We start from the raw sequence: 15,939 nt of genomic DNA, 5'->3' as shown, positions 1-15,939 counted from the left end.
ATGTTGTTTTTCTCTAAAATCTCACTGGCCATCAGGGACTAATAGATCTGTAATTTAAAGATGAGGTTGCATTTTTTTGTTATGGCATATGGTTATCATAGTGTCTGAAAGGGGAAACGTGCTCAACTCTTGTGAAATAGCAAACCTGCACGTTCTACTGTTAAACCTATTTCCCTCCCTCCTTCCTCCCCTTTTATTTCTACAAGGGAGCCAGACAAGCTACAGGTGTGAGGGATAGTCTTTACTCACCAGAACTTTAAAAGTGGATCCACAGTTGGCTTTAAAGGAAAAGAAGGAAAAATCTTTGCTCTCTGGGTCTGCTCTGAGCTGCTAGCCTCTCTAATGAACTGTGACTTGGGAGATCCTTAAGTGAGACAAAAGAGAGAAAATTCATAGCACTACGGTGAGGCTATATGTACTTGCACAACCCAAACTAAGCAGGAGCAGGATGGCTTAGCACTTGGATTGGAAATCCATAGGGAACACTCCTGAGCACATGTCTTGGCTGCCTACGGCTGGTACAGATCCTGGAGCACTTTTCAATGAACACGTGTTAGCCCCAATGCCCAAGCTCCGGTCGGGGTAATTACACTCTGCTTAGTTAAACCCCCCTGGAAATCACAGCAGCACACAGCTCTCTACTGTCTGCTCTGAAACACTGTCTTGAGCTGGTTGGCGAAGTTCAGCTTCATGCCGAAGGTGGTTGTGCTTCGCTGGTTGGAGAAGTGATCCCTGTGTGCTGGCTGTAACAGCGTGTGAGACGATTTGAGACCTGTTAGGGTAAAAGATGTTGTAAAAATGTGAAGCGTTACGTTACTGTTATTCCAAGAAAGGGCTTATGCCGCAAGTGAGCAATGGGGCAGTGGCTCAGGGAGCATTTCAGAAATAAGTGCTGGGGTATTTCTAGGGACACAGCATTGCAGCAAAATGCCTAAAGGGGAGAGGTGGATAGAAGTGGTTTGAGCACAGCTCTGGGAAGTCAGAACTCCTCTGCGCTTACCCCAACTTAGCAAGGGCCAGAGCTATTTCTTCAAGGACTTCCTTGAAGAAATGTAAGCGAAGCAATGTGCCCGTTAAAGAGCGATAATGGCATTTATCTACATGGCTGGTCTATTGTCACGATAAGCTGATAATGTTTGCATGGCACATAGTGCTAATAAGCACTAATTAAAATATTTTTCTCTGTCATCCCCTTTCCCATAGACAACAATAAAGTTTTTACGCTACCTGCTTTAGTAGCTAATTACAGCTGACTCGCCTCTACCTGGCAGCCGAGATACATTTGTTTGCTAGCACAGGGAGAGCCTGCCTCTGGATAGGTAACAGCAAACAAAACCTGTCCGCAAAGCGCTTAATCTCAGCGGCGCTCAGAGGCAGGGACGGAGCGCAGCTCTCCGCGCAATGACGCGGGCTTTGCAGGCACGGCGGGGCGGGCGAGCGGGCGAGCAAACGTTGTATTTACCTGCCCCGGCGGGGACCCACCCGCCCGGCACCGGGGGAGAGGCGGGGGGGAGGGTGTCCCGTTCAGCCGGGGGCCCCTCCCCAGCCCGCCCGGCCCCAAAGTTTTGCGGTGAAAGTTTGTGTCTCGGCGCCGCTGCGGAGGCGCCTGCCGGGAGCGGCGGGCAGGTGAGGGGCTGCCGCGGGGGCCCCCACCCGGGGCGGGCGGCCGGGTGGGTGGGTTTGCTGCGGGACTTCCTCCCCGGCCCCGCAGGCAGCGGCGCCCCGCCGGCACCGCCCGGCCCCGGGCGCCGGGAGTCTCACCGGCGGGAGGGGGGGCGGCAGCGCGGCCACCGCGGGCCGCCCGTATTAGGCGGGGGCGGCCCGGGGCGAGCCCCTGCTTCGTCCGCCCCGGCTCCCCGGCGCGTCCGTGGCGAGGGGCTGCCGGCCCCGGGAGCGGCCGCCGAGGGTCGGCTCCGCTCGGAGAGGGGGGCTGCGGCTGGTCTCGGGCGCCCGGGGCTCCGGGGCGTCCCCAGAAGTTGAGGGCGATGCTGACCCCCCCGCTGCGGCACCGAGCGAGGCAGCGCTCCCCCAGACCGACCAACTTTTCTGCTGACTCCTCACCCCGCCATCGTCACCCAACGGGAATCGGGAATTCAGGGCACGTCTCCAAAATAAAAAAAAAAAAAATCCGCTAATATTGCCTGTGCGTTTTCGAGCAGTAGCGTGAATGATCGGGGCAGACTGCAAGTCTACTTGGCATGCTGATAACACTTCGGTTCACTGCAGTCAATAAACGAGATCATGTAATTTCACCAGTTTAAAAAAGGGAAGATCTTGCTTTGACACAGTTCTTTTCCTAATCTCCCCTATCCTAAGAGGGGGAAGAAAGTCCACCTCCAGTCCGGCTAGAAGATGGAGAGCCATCAAGTTGCTGTCTCGTGAGCCCCGTTTCTGTTTAACTTCCCCCAATCCAGGTGACTTCCATGGGACTGCTCGCTGACTTCCAGCCGCGCTTCAGGCAGGTAAGAGCTTAGCATGCCAAACCTGTCTTTGTCTGCTGAGGCACAATAGGGTCCCCCAGTCCTGAGTGGGAGCTGTTAGGAAGAATAATAATGCTTTTGCCTTTTTGAAGCGACACGTCCTGCAGCTGTAGAACGAAACCGTTGGTATTGAATAGTCTGGTAAACTGGTGAAGTTCCAAACCCGTCGCTTTCAGTACTGGAGTGTCTTCTCTGTTCTCTGTAAGCAAAACTTTTCATGGTGCTGATGTGTTAACCTACATACTCATGGGTAGGACAAACAACTCTGCGTTTATATGTTGTTAACACAAGCATAGCTTTTGTTTGTTTCTCCATAAAGAATAATAATTAGAACTGCAGCTTTAAATTAACCTGCAAGTGGCTGAGGCGTTGCTGTGTGGATTAAGCTAATACGGTTGGAAGTTCAGTAGGATTTATGGTTGAGGAGCAGGACCAGGTAAGTGGTTGTCTTTGTGCATGTTCTCAGAAGCAATGCAGGTGCTATGGACTGCTTTCAGTCACCTAGTACAATTCCTATGGAAAGATTTAATGGCATCAGATACCAGTATGTGCTTCTTTACTAAAATGAGTCTTGTTTACATCCATTACTTCATTAGGAGTTTTTTCTTTGGAAATACATTGAAAGGATAATGAGGAACTAGTGACTTTAATAGAGTAAAATGGCCGAATCAAATGCAAACCATATTTTCTTTGCCACGTTATTAATTTTGTATAATAAGCTGTATGCTATAAAGTGCATTAATAACAAAACATAATTGCTATAACAACATTGTGGTCTGCTATGTAACAAGGGAGAGTGAAGTAGAAAAATGTTAAATATGTGCAGCTTGGCTGGGTGGGAAGTTACTTTGGTGATGCTGATGTTTGGAATTTCCTGACTGCTCTTGAAATTTTAAATTTTTAAGCCCTGTTTTTTTAAAGGGGCTTTATTGTTTCAGGATTTTTAGTGGGTGAGTGAAGGATGCTCACTTTGTTTAAACAGCTCTCTCCTTTGAAAAGAAATCCCTACATATGTCATCCAAAATATTTCATTTTGTCTTGCGGAACTCTTAACAAAATTGTCTTAACTTGATTTGCAAGGTTGCAAGTAGTAATATTCCGTTATTGCCAGTGATAAAAGTTGTGCAGGCCAGATGGTGCCTTCAGTTACACTTCGACACAACCTTCTTATGAGCAGTTCTTCAGGTGAAGAAGTTGCTGAGGTGTCAGCAGGACTGATGTACAAGTGGGCCTGGCTGCTGGGTATCTCCATCTTTGGCACCAGGTACTGAAATTCTGTCTGTCATGGGCTGAGAGAGAAACTCATCACTGCACTGCCCTGTCTGTACTCAGGCCCTGTAGCGAGGCCTGCCAGACTGTTAGCCGTTCCCCCCCTCCCTGATCCACCCAGTAGATTCCTATGGACAGGAAGGGCTACATTATGGGAATTTTGGTTTGTTTTTTTGTTTGGTGTTGGGATTTTTGTTTGTTTGTTTGTTTGTTTGTTTCTACAAACTTTCTCAGCAGCACTGAGTTTGGTTATCTTGATCTGGTTGCGCACTTAATTCAAATTTCTGTAAGGACTATGACTTCATCCAACCATAATGCTCAGCGTAACTTGCTGGAGAGAAAAAATGGCAAATACTGTATGTTTATTCCTAGCAACCATTGGAATAAACCAGAACAAAGAGTAACACCGCCTGATATGAAGAACTGTGCAAGCATTGTTAAGAGCTGGAGCTGTGCCTTGCGCTAGTTGTTGTGAAGCCAGAAAGTTGAGATGTGGACAGTGGAAAGAAAGGTGATCCTGGAGGATCACCTATGCGTGAAGTAGGACACAAGCTAACAGATGAGAAGTGAAGGAGGAGGGGGACTGTTGACATGAGAAGATATCCTTTCCTCCTTCTGCTGTCTGAGCTGAAAGTAGCCTGGGCCAGTGTCCAGCAGGACAGTCCTTGGTGCAAAATTTTCTTGCCGTGATACTCCAGTGGAGGGATCAGAAAATGTATTACTTCCTGGGGTAAGGAAGGAAGGAGGGAAGAAAAAAAACATGTGTGGCATTGCAGTAGCTTTCTGTGTCCTTTTTCTCATTTTGCTTTCATTAATTCAGTTGCATCTAAGGAGATACTGAGTGGGTGGGAATTTGTGGTAACCCACAGTAATATGAATGCTTTGACCATTATAAAGAGCACCTGTTTTTTTCATCAGTATTCTGCTGGCTAACCATTCATCTTGATCATCTTTTTTTTCAGGTGAAGGAAAAAAGGTGGAGGGGAATTAAAAAGAAAGGTTTCTAAATAGTTTGAGGCAATCTAATGATTTGCTTTTATATGTTTTTGATTTTGGAACGAGGTGATGGTGAGGGTAGTAGTGGCAAGGAAATCTTAAGTTAGCCAAACATACTGCAACCAGATGCCATTGGGTTTTGTGTGGTCTGGAATAGCAGGAAGCCAGGAATGGTACCTGAGTGCTGGAGGTACCTCTCCTCAGCTGCAGGCGTATTTGCTTGCCAGGAAGTGAAAGGTGGACGATGTACTGAAATGAGGAATCATGCCAAAAGCAGGAGATGCACTCTTCCCCATTTTGGGGTGGCTGTGCTATTTCAATTGCTTGTGTTGGCCCTGTACAGGAATGTGCCTCTTTGAACCAGACCCAAAACACAATGGGAAAAATGCAAGGATTTTACGTTGGTGGAATGTGGATTCCCGAAACTCTTAAATTTGACAATGGTATTAAACAATTTGGCCTCAGAAGTGAATGATTATAAACTTGTCAAGTTTCTGAATTTTTGCTGCAAAGATGCCTGTGTTGTCATCTAAGGCATGTAGTGGTTTTCTCTCCCAAATTAACTGTTTCTCCATGATGGATAAGAACAATATGTAGTAATCTCTTTCCAATACGCGAAAGGACTTGAAATTTTGGGGTGAGTAGGTCACTATGACATTTTCTGTGAAGGCTTGAGTTGAAACAGATGGGACATTAAGGTCCACACTTCCAAAAGAGATGGGGGGAGGTTGGGCTAAAGAAAGAACCGAGTTCAGCGTAGGTGAGAGGGACACAGCAGTTTCTTAGGCCTTATTAGTTTCCCTGTAGCAAGCGTCCTATCCAGCAGGATGGTCAAACTATCACCCAGTGAAGCCATGTTGCCCAGGTCTGGGCGCAAAGAAAGATTTACAGCTTAACTGGGGATGCTGAACCTCTGTCTTGATACAGCTGATCTCTTTTGAAAATACTTAGGTTGTAAGCAATTGCTTGGTGGCTCTTTCTTCAGAGCCACAAGAGAGCATTCATCTTGATTAAAGAATATTTGCAGGTATTTCCTCTTTGCCAGGATGCTAGAGAGTGTTATCCATGACTGTTGCTTTTTAATACTAAAGGAGCAAATTTGTCAGTGTTGTGCAGCCATTTTTCAAGTTCTACTAGAAGACTCCTAGACACAGACTTTTTTTAATGTCGCTATCATTTTTCCGTATGTGGGTTACAAATCACTATGTTAAATAAATAAAACTACTTATTCAAGCTGAAAAGCCTTTAAAAATCTTATAAGGTAGCAAAATAGCTTCAGATTTTGGATGGGTTTGATGTATTTAGAGTTTAACCTGTGCTAAAATAGGTAGTCTTAATTAAAAATAATGTTACTCTTGTTTAAAACTAATCTTAAAACTGAGCCAACACATAAACAAAGAATAGTTTCATATAAATTAAATTTAAATAAATTAAACTAATTGCAAGCAGCTTGACAACTCTTGATACAAAGATAATTGTAGTGACTGTGATGGTGGAGTAAATTGGCTTTAGGGTGTGTTTGGTAGTTTGGAAAAAAAAAAAATGCACCTTGAACTGCTGTTTTTGTCCACTCAAAACTGAAACTACCCTAGTAGAAAAACATCTGTGTTCTTATTCACAGATTAAATTGCTTGGACGTGCTCCTCATTTTACTGTGCATCCAAAGGTGATGGTGCAGGGCTTGTAGATGGTGCTGCATACAACCATGATGGTGTTTGGGCAAGGTCAGCTATATATCCTATGCCATCATGCATCGTGAATGCGTGTGATGGCTGGTACTGGTAAAGGAAAAACCGTCGGCATTATTCCTTGAGTAAAGCCTTTGTGGGCTGTAATTTGATTAAACCAGTATTTCCTGACTTCCTTTGGCAGTGAGGTCCCCATTCCTTCTTTCTGGAGCAGTTTTTAGCTGGATGAGCTTTCTGAACATTACTGTGCAGGTGCGTAAGCCCTTGTGGTGGTGGCGGCGAGAGCTGGGCAGTCAGGGATGATGAGAGCAAGGGGCTAGAGAGAGCAGCAGTGCCAGCCTACACGTGTTGGAAATGTTCATGGAGATGTGGTGTGAGATACTTTGCTTTCAGCATCATCCATGTGGCTTGAGAAAGCTTTTCTTGCCCACTCAAGGACACTGGTTTTCAGAAAGGAGGGCTAAAAATGCGACAGTTTTGTGCAGTCAGAGATGGAAACAAGTGACAAAACCACAAAAGTGGGCTTATTTGGAAGCATGCCACTATTCATTGTGTGCATCTGGATTGCTCGCTTTTTTTATTATGACAGGCAGTTATGAATCCCCAACAACTTTTCCAAAAGAAACTGATTCCTGCTTTCTAGTACCTGCAATTTAATTCATTTCTTTCAAAAATACTCATTCAGACCTTCATGTCTTATTTATTTGGCTTTTTTTTTCTAATCCAGATGCTGCCAATGTCCTGTTGCATGAACAACACATCTTTTGTCTGGGGGAAAACAGAAGAGGTTTGTATTCATTGGTACTTCGACTAATGGTTCTTGAAGCACTGCTTATGCTGGGAAACTTCTGTCTCCTCAGCAGAGTGATTTCTGAAGACATGCAAACGGTGCATTTGCTGCAGGACTGAAGTTAGGTGCAAAGACCTAAGTAAACCTTTTAGCGTAGATAAGGAAGATTGCAAGTCTGAGAATGCTGAGGGCACTGTAGGAAAAGGTGCAAGTGATAACAGCTAACACCCTTGCAAAAGGCATTTCACAGAGAATTCCCCAAGCATTTTCTTTGGTTTTGCCCAATCTTCACTGCTTCCTTCCAATCCTGGGCATCATCACAATAGCTGCAAACAGGTACATGTATATAACATATAGGAAATTCCATCTCTGCAGGATCAAGGCAGAAAAAACTAGGTGGAATAAAGCACCTACTCACCTTCCTTCCATGTTTCAGGTTTGAACCAGATAGTTCATGACCCATACAAAAAAGACTTCAGACAGAACATTTACATTCCGTTAATGTCTAGCTATCCGTCTTCTACAGAACAATTACATATAAAAAGATTAATATTTAAACTCTGGTTTACATTTTCTGCAGGCAAGTTTATGCTTCAGTGAAGTGTACAGTTTTAATGGCATGGAATTGGAAAAAAATTCTGTAAAGTTCTGAACACAGTTTTGTTGTTCTTGAAATCTTTTCTCTCATTCTAACATAGTTACTGTGTTAATTCAACAGCTATTTTTAATGGGAGTTCCTGCTAAGCCTTATGTGTATGTGTATTTTTAGAAACTCAGCAATTATAGATGTAACAGTGCTGAGTTATTTAAAAATACAAACTTGAGGAACACGCAGTACTTGTACGTTTCAGAATAACTGTTAAATGCCTGCATTTTCTTTTTCTGTTTATTTGGATGCACATGTACTTTAGCTCTATTCTTTTAATAGATTTCTCTCTCAAATATTTTTCAGTGGGCTGTCGTCCTTTGAAAGCCTGAGTTTTTCTTTGCATTCTTTGCGGCAGTTTACCAGACATTTCCATCAGATACGCACTTACAAGGGTGTCCATTGTGTTGAATTTTAACACTTTTTCTTCTGTTGGGCAGGCCAGTTTCAACAGCTGCTCATCAGCTTCTAGTAACATGCTTTCAAAGTGAACGCATTCTGATTCAGGTTAAGGAGCTGGCTTTTTTATGATCCACAGTGTCTTCTATGTTCTGTTGTTACAAACTGAATTTTATGGCCCCTTTGTCGCAGGTGCAGGGCATCAGGTAAATTCCTTTTTCTGGGCCCTCTGCTGTGCAAGAAAGTAATCTTTTTGGTAAGGTTTTACACTTGATCCCATTTCCATTGAACTTAGTGGCAAGAACTAGGATCTTGACAAGTCCTTCACGTGTTGCAAAATAGCTGATTAACAAGATGATCCATTAATTCCCTCTCTGCTGTGTTACTGATACCGTCTTCTGCTGACATTCCCTAACCCTGCAAAACTCAACTTGGATTCATGTTTGAGGGTGAACATCAGAGTATGACTCCCTGAAGCGTAGGCTGAACCGATACCAAGGCACTACAAGTGGAGCTGTCGCATTGCGGGGCAGGGGGACTGCAGGCATCCTTCCAGGGCTGAACAAGGGTCGGGCAGTCCAGGAGCAGAGGCGCTGGGTTGCCCATCGCAGGGGGCTGGAAGCAGCAGGGTGCAGCCCGACTGCCTCAGGGGGGGCCTCCAGCTGCTGCTGTAGCATCTCAGCTGTGATGGTTGGTGGGCAGTGGTGTACTGGTGTGACAGCCGGGCAGCAGGCGATGGCTGGCAGCATGGAGGTGGAATGGTCTCTGCAGCCGCTTTGAGAAACACTTCTGCTTGAAGCTCATCCAGGGGTAGAAAGATTGTTGAGATCATGAACAGAAATCTAGGCGTTGAAAGTAACAGCTTGTAAGAGCTCCAGCTTGTGTACAGTATGCTGTTTACACAGTCTCTGGTGAAGAATAAAAATGTAACACGAGAACTAGCTCTATCTCTTGTTATTCCAGGTCCGTGTCTCAGGGGAAGATACTGAAGAAGATGCAGGCACGCTGAAAACTTCAGAAAAGTGAGCCATGCGTCCTTCTGAAAGCTGAAAAGTAGCCTCCTAATAGGGTCATGAACCTAAGACAAGTCTTTGTGTCTCTACTGATGTTTGGAGTAGCTGGTCTACTCCTCTTCATGTATCTGCAAGCTTGGATTGAAGAACGACATACAGGTGCAGTAGGTTTTCTCTCTTCCTTTTTTTTAATGTAATTGCATCCATTATTTAAAAGATGACTGTAAAGTCCGTTGAATACACGTGGACAGTTGGGGGGAGTCCTCCCGTTTGGCAGTAGAATGGCACTGAAAACAGACTGGTTTTAATTGCTACACTTCATGTAAGTATTAAGAAATTTCTTGAATCACACAAAAAAATGCCCCCAGCTACCTAATCGTATTGTATCAGCTTCATTTGCAAAAGCAAGTGTTGCAAAAGCATATTGTGTATGCATGAAGCCAAGCAAGTCCAGTTTAGAAATAATTCTGTATGACGATTTTCTGTGGGTTTTGTACATTATATTCTGCGTGGCAAAGCAATTTTTGGAGAATTACTGCTATGTCTTGTAGACAAAAGTGGTCTTCTAAGCAACAATGCTCATGTGGAATCATCCTACCCCATTTTTGGGTTGGTTTTTTGTTTTGGTTTTTTTTTTTTTTTTTTTTGAGATGGAGTTAGATACTGGACTTAGAAGACTTTTTTTACATAGAGCACCAGAGTCATATTGCAACTTCGGGTAAATCTGTGTTAGCATTGGCTCAGGATTAGACTTCTGAGTTCAATTTCTGTTCCCTGTTTACCATGTTTTGGTTGGCACCACAGGTTGATCTAGATTCCTTTATGGACGAAACTAAACCAGGCTATTTACCTCAACCTCTAGTGGATGCTCAGTTCACAGCACCAGTCTAGAGTTAGTCTGAAGTAACCCCCCCCCCCCGAAACGTGTATAGGGTGGATGTCAGTAAGGTCCGTAACACCCACTGTTTTGCTCTGCAGTTCCCCTTCCGTTGTGCCATGTTACTTGGTGACATATCCTTGATTTTAGTTGTATACTTGTTTAGGGGTTTTGAGGTTTTTTGTTTGTTTACTTTTCAGGGTTTTTTTCCCCATTAACAATACGGAATGTTCCCAACTTGTTAAGAAGTCCTGACTTTTATGTCCTCTTGTCTCTATTCCTTAGCTTCCATTTCCTCTGTAAAACTCCTTCCTTATAGTATGCTGATACCATTGTGAAGAAACACATCTGTAAAACTGCATTAGTGTTCTGGCTTTATTGATCTGTGCTTTTATTCTGTATGAGCTGCTAGGCTTCAGTATATTTTAGAGAGCAGTGGTGAGGGGGGAATCTGTTGCATCATTCCTGCAATTGTTTGACAATGACCTTGAGGTTTTGTTCAACTAAGTGCAATGATCACAACATTAATTTCGTCTTGTTAATGTTTCTGGTGTGGTCCAATGTATTTACAAGCTTGTATTAACAAAACTGTTAAAGAGGTAGTATAGGCCCCCTTCAGAAAGGTTCCCTTGTAATCAGCTGTTGACACAAGGGTGCTGGCAGAAACAGGGTGCGCTGGGGGGGAGTCTTCCTTGAAAATGTCTGCTGTTGTAAGGAATGTTAAGGGCAGATACCCTTGCTTTCAAGGTAGTTCAGGAATGTAGATGATGACTGTAGATTATTGATTTATTTACTTGCTGACATTCTTCACATTCCTTGCATCTTTTCTTGTGCTGTAATTAACTTTTCTTTCCTTGCAGTGCTCCTTGTTGCTATTTCTCACTGTGTTTTTTCCACTCCTTTCTTTTGTCTGTATCTATCTACCATTAAAAAGAAAAGGAAAAATATAATAAAGGGTGAATTAGAACATACTGTGTTCTTTTGGGCAAGCAGATGCTTTCTTTGGGGTTTTCTTTGATGTATTGCCATAATCTTCTTCAGGAGAGAGGTTTCTCCTTGTACACATAAGTCATTTCCATGTGAAAACATTTCCGTAATAAAATGGAAACTATCAGAGAATAACAGAATGGTTAGTGAGCTTAAAGTTTGACTGTAGTTTTGAGTGCCCTTTTATCTCACTGGACTGCTGTTGTGACAGCACTTCAGCAAGATCCAAAAAATGAATTTTGGCATTCTCTACAGTCGCTAGGTCATACACGTTGGAAAGAGCATGGAGAAAATAATTCTTTGGTGTCTGCTCTTGCCTCTTCCAATTTAACATGTAGAGAGCCATTCTTTTTTATTTCAAACACCTGTATTTCCTCTAAACCTTCTTCAGCTCAGTTTTCTAATGTTCTCCCCCTGTATGCTGCTTAAGAACTGATATGAAATAAAACGTATTTACATATTTATAATATACTTTAGTTACGGGCATTTTGCACTCCTTTTTTTCTCTTCTGCTGTGTTTTTCATATTGCCATGTGTTGTGCACTGTGGCTTTTTTGGGGATGAGCTGTGTCTGGAGAATCCCAAACTGACAAGTATCTTTACAAGGATTTTATGTGCTCCTTTAATTATATCACTAGTTGCACAGCTGTAAGACAGTTAGTTTTAATCTGCAAGTGGCTGAGCATGTGATTTGATGTTCTATTAAGAAATGGAAAGTGCACCTCGTGCTTCTCAACTGCCGTGCTATGAGCCTGTAGAGACAAGTGTTTGTTGTTGGCAGCACTATTTTTATCTTCCACGGTGCCCTGCTCAAGACCTACAACATTCATGTTTGCATTTGGTTGCTGAAGGATGGAAAGTTGGCTGTGTTTGAGTTTAGGAAAGTATCTGTTTTGCACCAGTGAGGTGCTGCTGCTTACCACCCCATTCTTCTGAATATCTGACTTGGAGCCTTTGTAAATCACAATCACTGGAAGAGATACTGCATTTTACTAGATTGTTGTTTGTAATGTTCACAGTTATTTCTCAGGCTCTCCTAGCTGTGATGTGAATGATTCCCAGTCAGAAGTAGATTTCGTGGGGAATTGGAAAATTGTATGGTAATACCCTGCTCCTTATTAGTATTTGTCTATACTGCTATATTAAAGTCAGACTATTTACTTTCATAGTCTCCATTCTCATTGCCACCTTTTCTCTTTCTTGCTGTTCATAACTTTTCACACTAGACCTAATGCCACTTTTCTTTCATAGTTTGACTTCTCTTTTTTTCTCTTCTTTCTACTTGCTCTTCACATCTCTGAGATCTCAACTGTGATTTGATTCCCCCGTTTGTCTTATTTTCCTCTAGACCTGATCTTCTCTAAGCATGTTTTTTTCTGATTTACTTTGGCAAACTTACCTCATCACTCAAATTTATCCAGCACAGGAACACCTTCACTAATCTTTCATCCTGTCGGTCTATGTCAGATGCACCTGCAGGCTCAGCAGCTGGATGCATCTCTCAGCACAGCCATGTCTTCTGCTCTCTCCCACTGTGCTTGGACTCTTCAGATTATTTCTCGTCATGTTCATCATCCCTATACCTTAAAAAAGAGAAAATCTTTCATTTAGAGATGTCTAAGAAACAGCTGCTACCTACATGGTGGTCCTCTCTGATGGCTTTTCAGAGACGTTAGCAGACTGAGAGAACAGGCGAGTTTCTTGGTTTGGCTCTGTGCATGGAGCGTATAAAGACAGGATGATATATCCTTACTTAGATGTAGAAGAGCCCTTCTGTTGGGTGTCTTCAGTTCACCTCAGTGGAGTAGTGGGGAATAGAGTTGTTGAGAACAGTCCAACGTGAGTGTTAACACATACAGACTTTATCTGGCTGAAAACTTAATTGATATCAACATTGATAATATAATGTATATGGAGCACTTCAAGTTCTCCATGTATAAATATATTAATTTATAAATTCATATATGTAAATGAAGCTTGATGTGAATTCAACTAAATCCTGCAGCTTTACTTGACAGTTCTCCATACGGACTTGCATTCTTCAGTGAAAGCATCAAATAATGTGGCACTGATTAAAAAGGTATTACTATTTATTACATGCTTAGTCATTTCCAGCACTGTTAATCTTATACAGGGGAAGCAAACTGCTGGGTCTTTCAGAGTTGATGTTGAGTTTTATACAATGAATCACCTAAATTAGGGGGGGGTGGGGAGCAATGGACACTTGCATTTTAATCCTGATATGTTATAGATGTGAACTGGAGTTTTAAGTTAGGGATTCTAATTTTGTACTTTAAAACTCTTCTTGAGGGGGGGCTGATATGATTTAGTGTGACTGATTACTACAAAATAATCTGCGAATATCTTTGTGAATAGATCTGTATGCTGGGCTTGTGTAGTGTTTTGTTGTGTGTTGGGTTTTTTTTTCTCCTCTTAAAGTTTATGTAATTCTTTTTTGTGAAGCATGCCTAGAAAGAAAATTCACAGTTATGAAGACTACTTTAGATTTTCATGGGGTGCAGTATGACCACTAATTAATGTGAAGCAGGCTGCACTGCCTCTGTCCTCCCATAGATTTCTGGTTCCTGAGGGTGAGAAAGTCTGCTTCTTCTCCTTCCCAGCAGCTTTGTATCTCACCTTAAGGATACTGGGATTTTTCTGCATGCTTTCTCCTCACTTCGCAGGGTACCAGTTTTGTAGTAACCTGTGGTTGCCCAGGCATCCTTCTGCAGTCTGTGTGCTTTCCTGCAGTTTTGTGCATCCAGCTCCTGAGTAGCTTCATCACACAGACTTCATCCCCATTCCTCAGGCCACAACTCTTGTTTTTGTGAAGAATCAGAATAAAAATTCAGATAAAAAAATCCCATTTTAAGAAAAGTTTGAAATTCCATGAACTGGCATGAGCTTTCTCAATTTAGACGGCCATTGCTGTAGCCATACACGCTGTATCCATACTACTCGGTATAAGCAGGTGGGCTTTTTTTCCCCACTTGGCCAGATTTGGTAATCCAAGGGGATCTTTTGGGTCCTTTGGTAATCTGGTGAGATATTTTGACTCCATGGAGCAAGCCTTTTTCTTATCTTGACACTCTTAAGTAGCAAATCAATGTGTGCATACACACAGTAAAATTTAGTCTTTGCTGTTTGTGTGGGTTGATTTTTATTTAAAACTTGCTTAAAGTGGAGCATCATTGATGTGGCTTAAAGGACAGTTCATATGTAATGGATTACAAAGGCAACTGTTTACACGGAAGTCATAGTTTTCCCAGACAGTCTTCAGTAAATACATTAAATTAATATATTTGTAGAAACCAGGTTTGTAAATAAAGGAGAAAAGGACACTGCTCAATAATGTTTATTAATCATGAATAATTTAGTTCTTTTAGTAACCTTGAAATATTTCTGTTGTCAAAGTCTTGGATAGTTTATGGGAGTCTTGCTAACTCTGCTGGAGAACACCACTGGTATGACAAGCAAATCTTCCTGCTTACAATGCCCAACTAGTGATGAGGCTGTTCTAATGCGGCTGGGTGTGTTCAGGTTTTACCCATCTGGTCAGAATATGCTGTCTTCTCTGTGTAAAGTGGTTTTGTTTCTTTGCTTTTTTAAACATCTGCCTCATTATTGGATTGAAGCACAAGAGAAAGAGGATTCAATAGGATCAGTAAATTCTGGTGAGCAGTTATAGAGTTGTTGAAGTCCCAGAAATACTATAAGATTTTATTAGGTGAATTTCACCATATAACATAAAATGGGTTTCCTTTTTTTCCCCCCTTTAAGTGGATGCAAGCTGTAGGGAGAGAACAATTGTCTTTGCACAAAAAAATTATATTAAGAAACAGGTAGAGATTGATATTTTGTCAAACCATAATGATCTAAAAACATAAGTAAAAGCTAAATATAAGAAAAGATGGTTTTCAGAGCTGGTGATTGTAGAGTCTCACCCTTTCTTCAGCAGTTGCAAAACCCAGAAGCTTTAAGAAAAAGAAGTTAATATTTCATAGTGCAGCATATAACATTTAAGGCTGTATTTATCTGTTTGTGAGGATGTTCTTCCTGGGTCTGGCTGTTCAGCAGCCCTCAATCTTGCATGTCATTCATTTTACTTTTATCATTCATATAGCTAAATTGCATCTAATTTTAGGAATCCTTCTTTCTTAAAAGAGATTCCTGCCATGCTGTTTTCTTGAGGGTATTGTGGAAGAGTGTTTCTGAGTTGGTGGTATGTTTTAATCCTTTGGCATTTAGCTTCCATGTTCCAGTGGTATAAAAGAAACTAAATGGGATGAGTTTGGGGGGGGTGCTGTCAGCTATATATTCAATAACGTTTGAGCAGAATCTGATGACATTTTGTTTATTATTGTGTATAAGCTTTTGACAACCTGCCCAACCTTGTTCATACCTAGACCACCGAGGTCTACTCCTAGAAAGGTATAACACATACCTTAATTGTACTGAGGACACCTGAACATACTCTTTCTTGCCTATTTTCAAATCGGACTTTCAAAAGAGGCTACTATAACTTTCTTATATCTATAGGTATGTAACTGAATTTGCTTCAGAATTTGTATTGTAACTACTGCTGGAGGGCTTTTTGGCTTGACAGTGGAACACTTACGAAGCAGGGTGTCCTCTTTCCTGGGAAGGCTGAGTGTTGGTCATGCTGTCTTCAGAATGCTCTTTTGAATTGGGTATGAAACATGTATAGGTAGTCTTCACATCGTTTTCCAGTTATTCAGATCCTTGGAGCAGAACATCTAGATGACGTTTGGAGATGTGATTTTACATGGAGCC

General features: G+C 42.4%; 1 protein-coding gene across 3 annotated transcripts in view; it reads left to right on the top strand.

Moving 5' to 3' along the window:
• Window positions 1-1,505: 1,505 nt before the first annotated feature.
• Window positions 1,506-15,939, top strand: part of CHST9 (carbohydrate sulfotransferase 9) — a 96,811-nt gene continuing 82,377 nt past the window's right edge. The window contains exons 1-4 of one of the 3 annotated variants that reach the window (XM_052788316.1): window positions 1,506-1,626; window positions 2,317-2,462; window positions 7,161-7,220; window positions 9,232-9,440. In XM_052788316.1, the coding sequence (XP_052644276.1) occupies window positions 9,341-9,440 (100 nt within the window). In that variant the 5' untranslated portion in view covers window positions 1,506-1,626; window positions 2,317-2,462; window positions 7,161-7,220; window positions 9,232-9,340. Of the gene's footprint in view, window positions 1,627-2,316; window positions 2,463-4,260; window positions 4,480-7,160; window positions 7,221-9,231; window positions 9,441-15,939 lie in introns of those variants that run through there. The other 2 variants (XM_052788319.1, XM_052788318.1) reach the window with 2 other exon arrangements.

The sequence above is a fragment of the Harpia harpyja genome, chromosome 5 (assembly GCF_026419915.1).
Source record: "Harpia harpyja isolate bHarHar1 chromosome 5, bHarHar1 primary haplotype, whole genome shotgun sequence".
Classification (NCBI taxonomy): Eukaryota; Metazoa; Chordata; class Aves; order Accipitriformes; family Accipitridae; genus Harpia; species Harpia harpyja.
The sequence above is the reverse complement of the archived record's forward strand: the minus strand, read 5'-3'. Positions and strand labels throughout refer to the sequence as shown.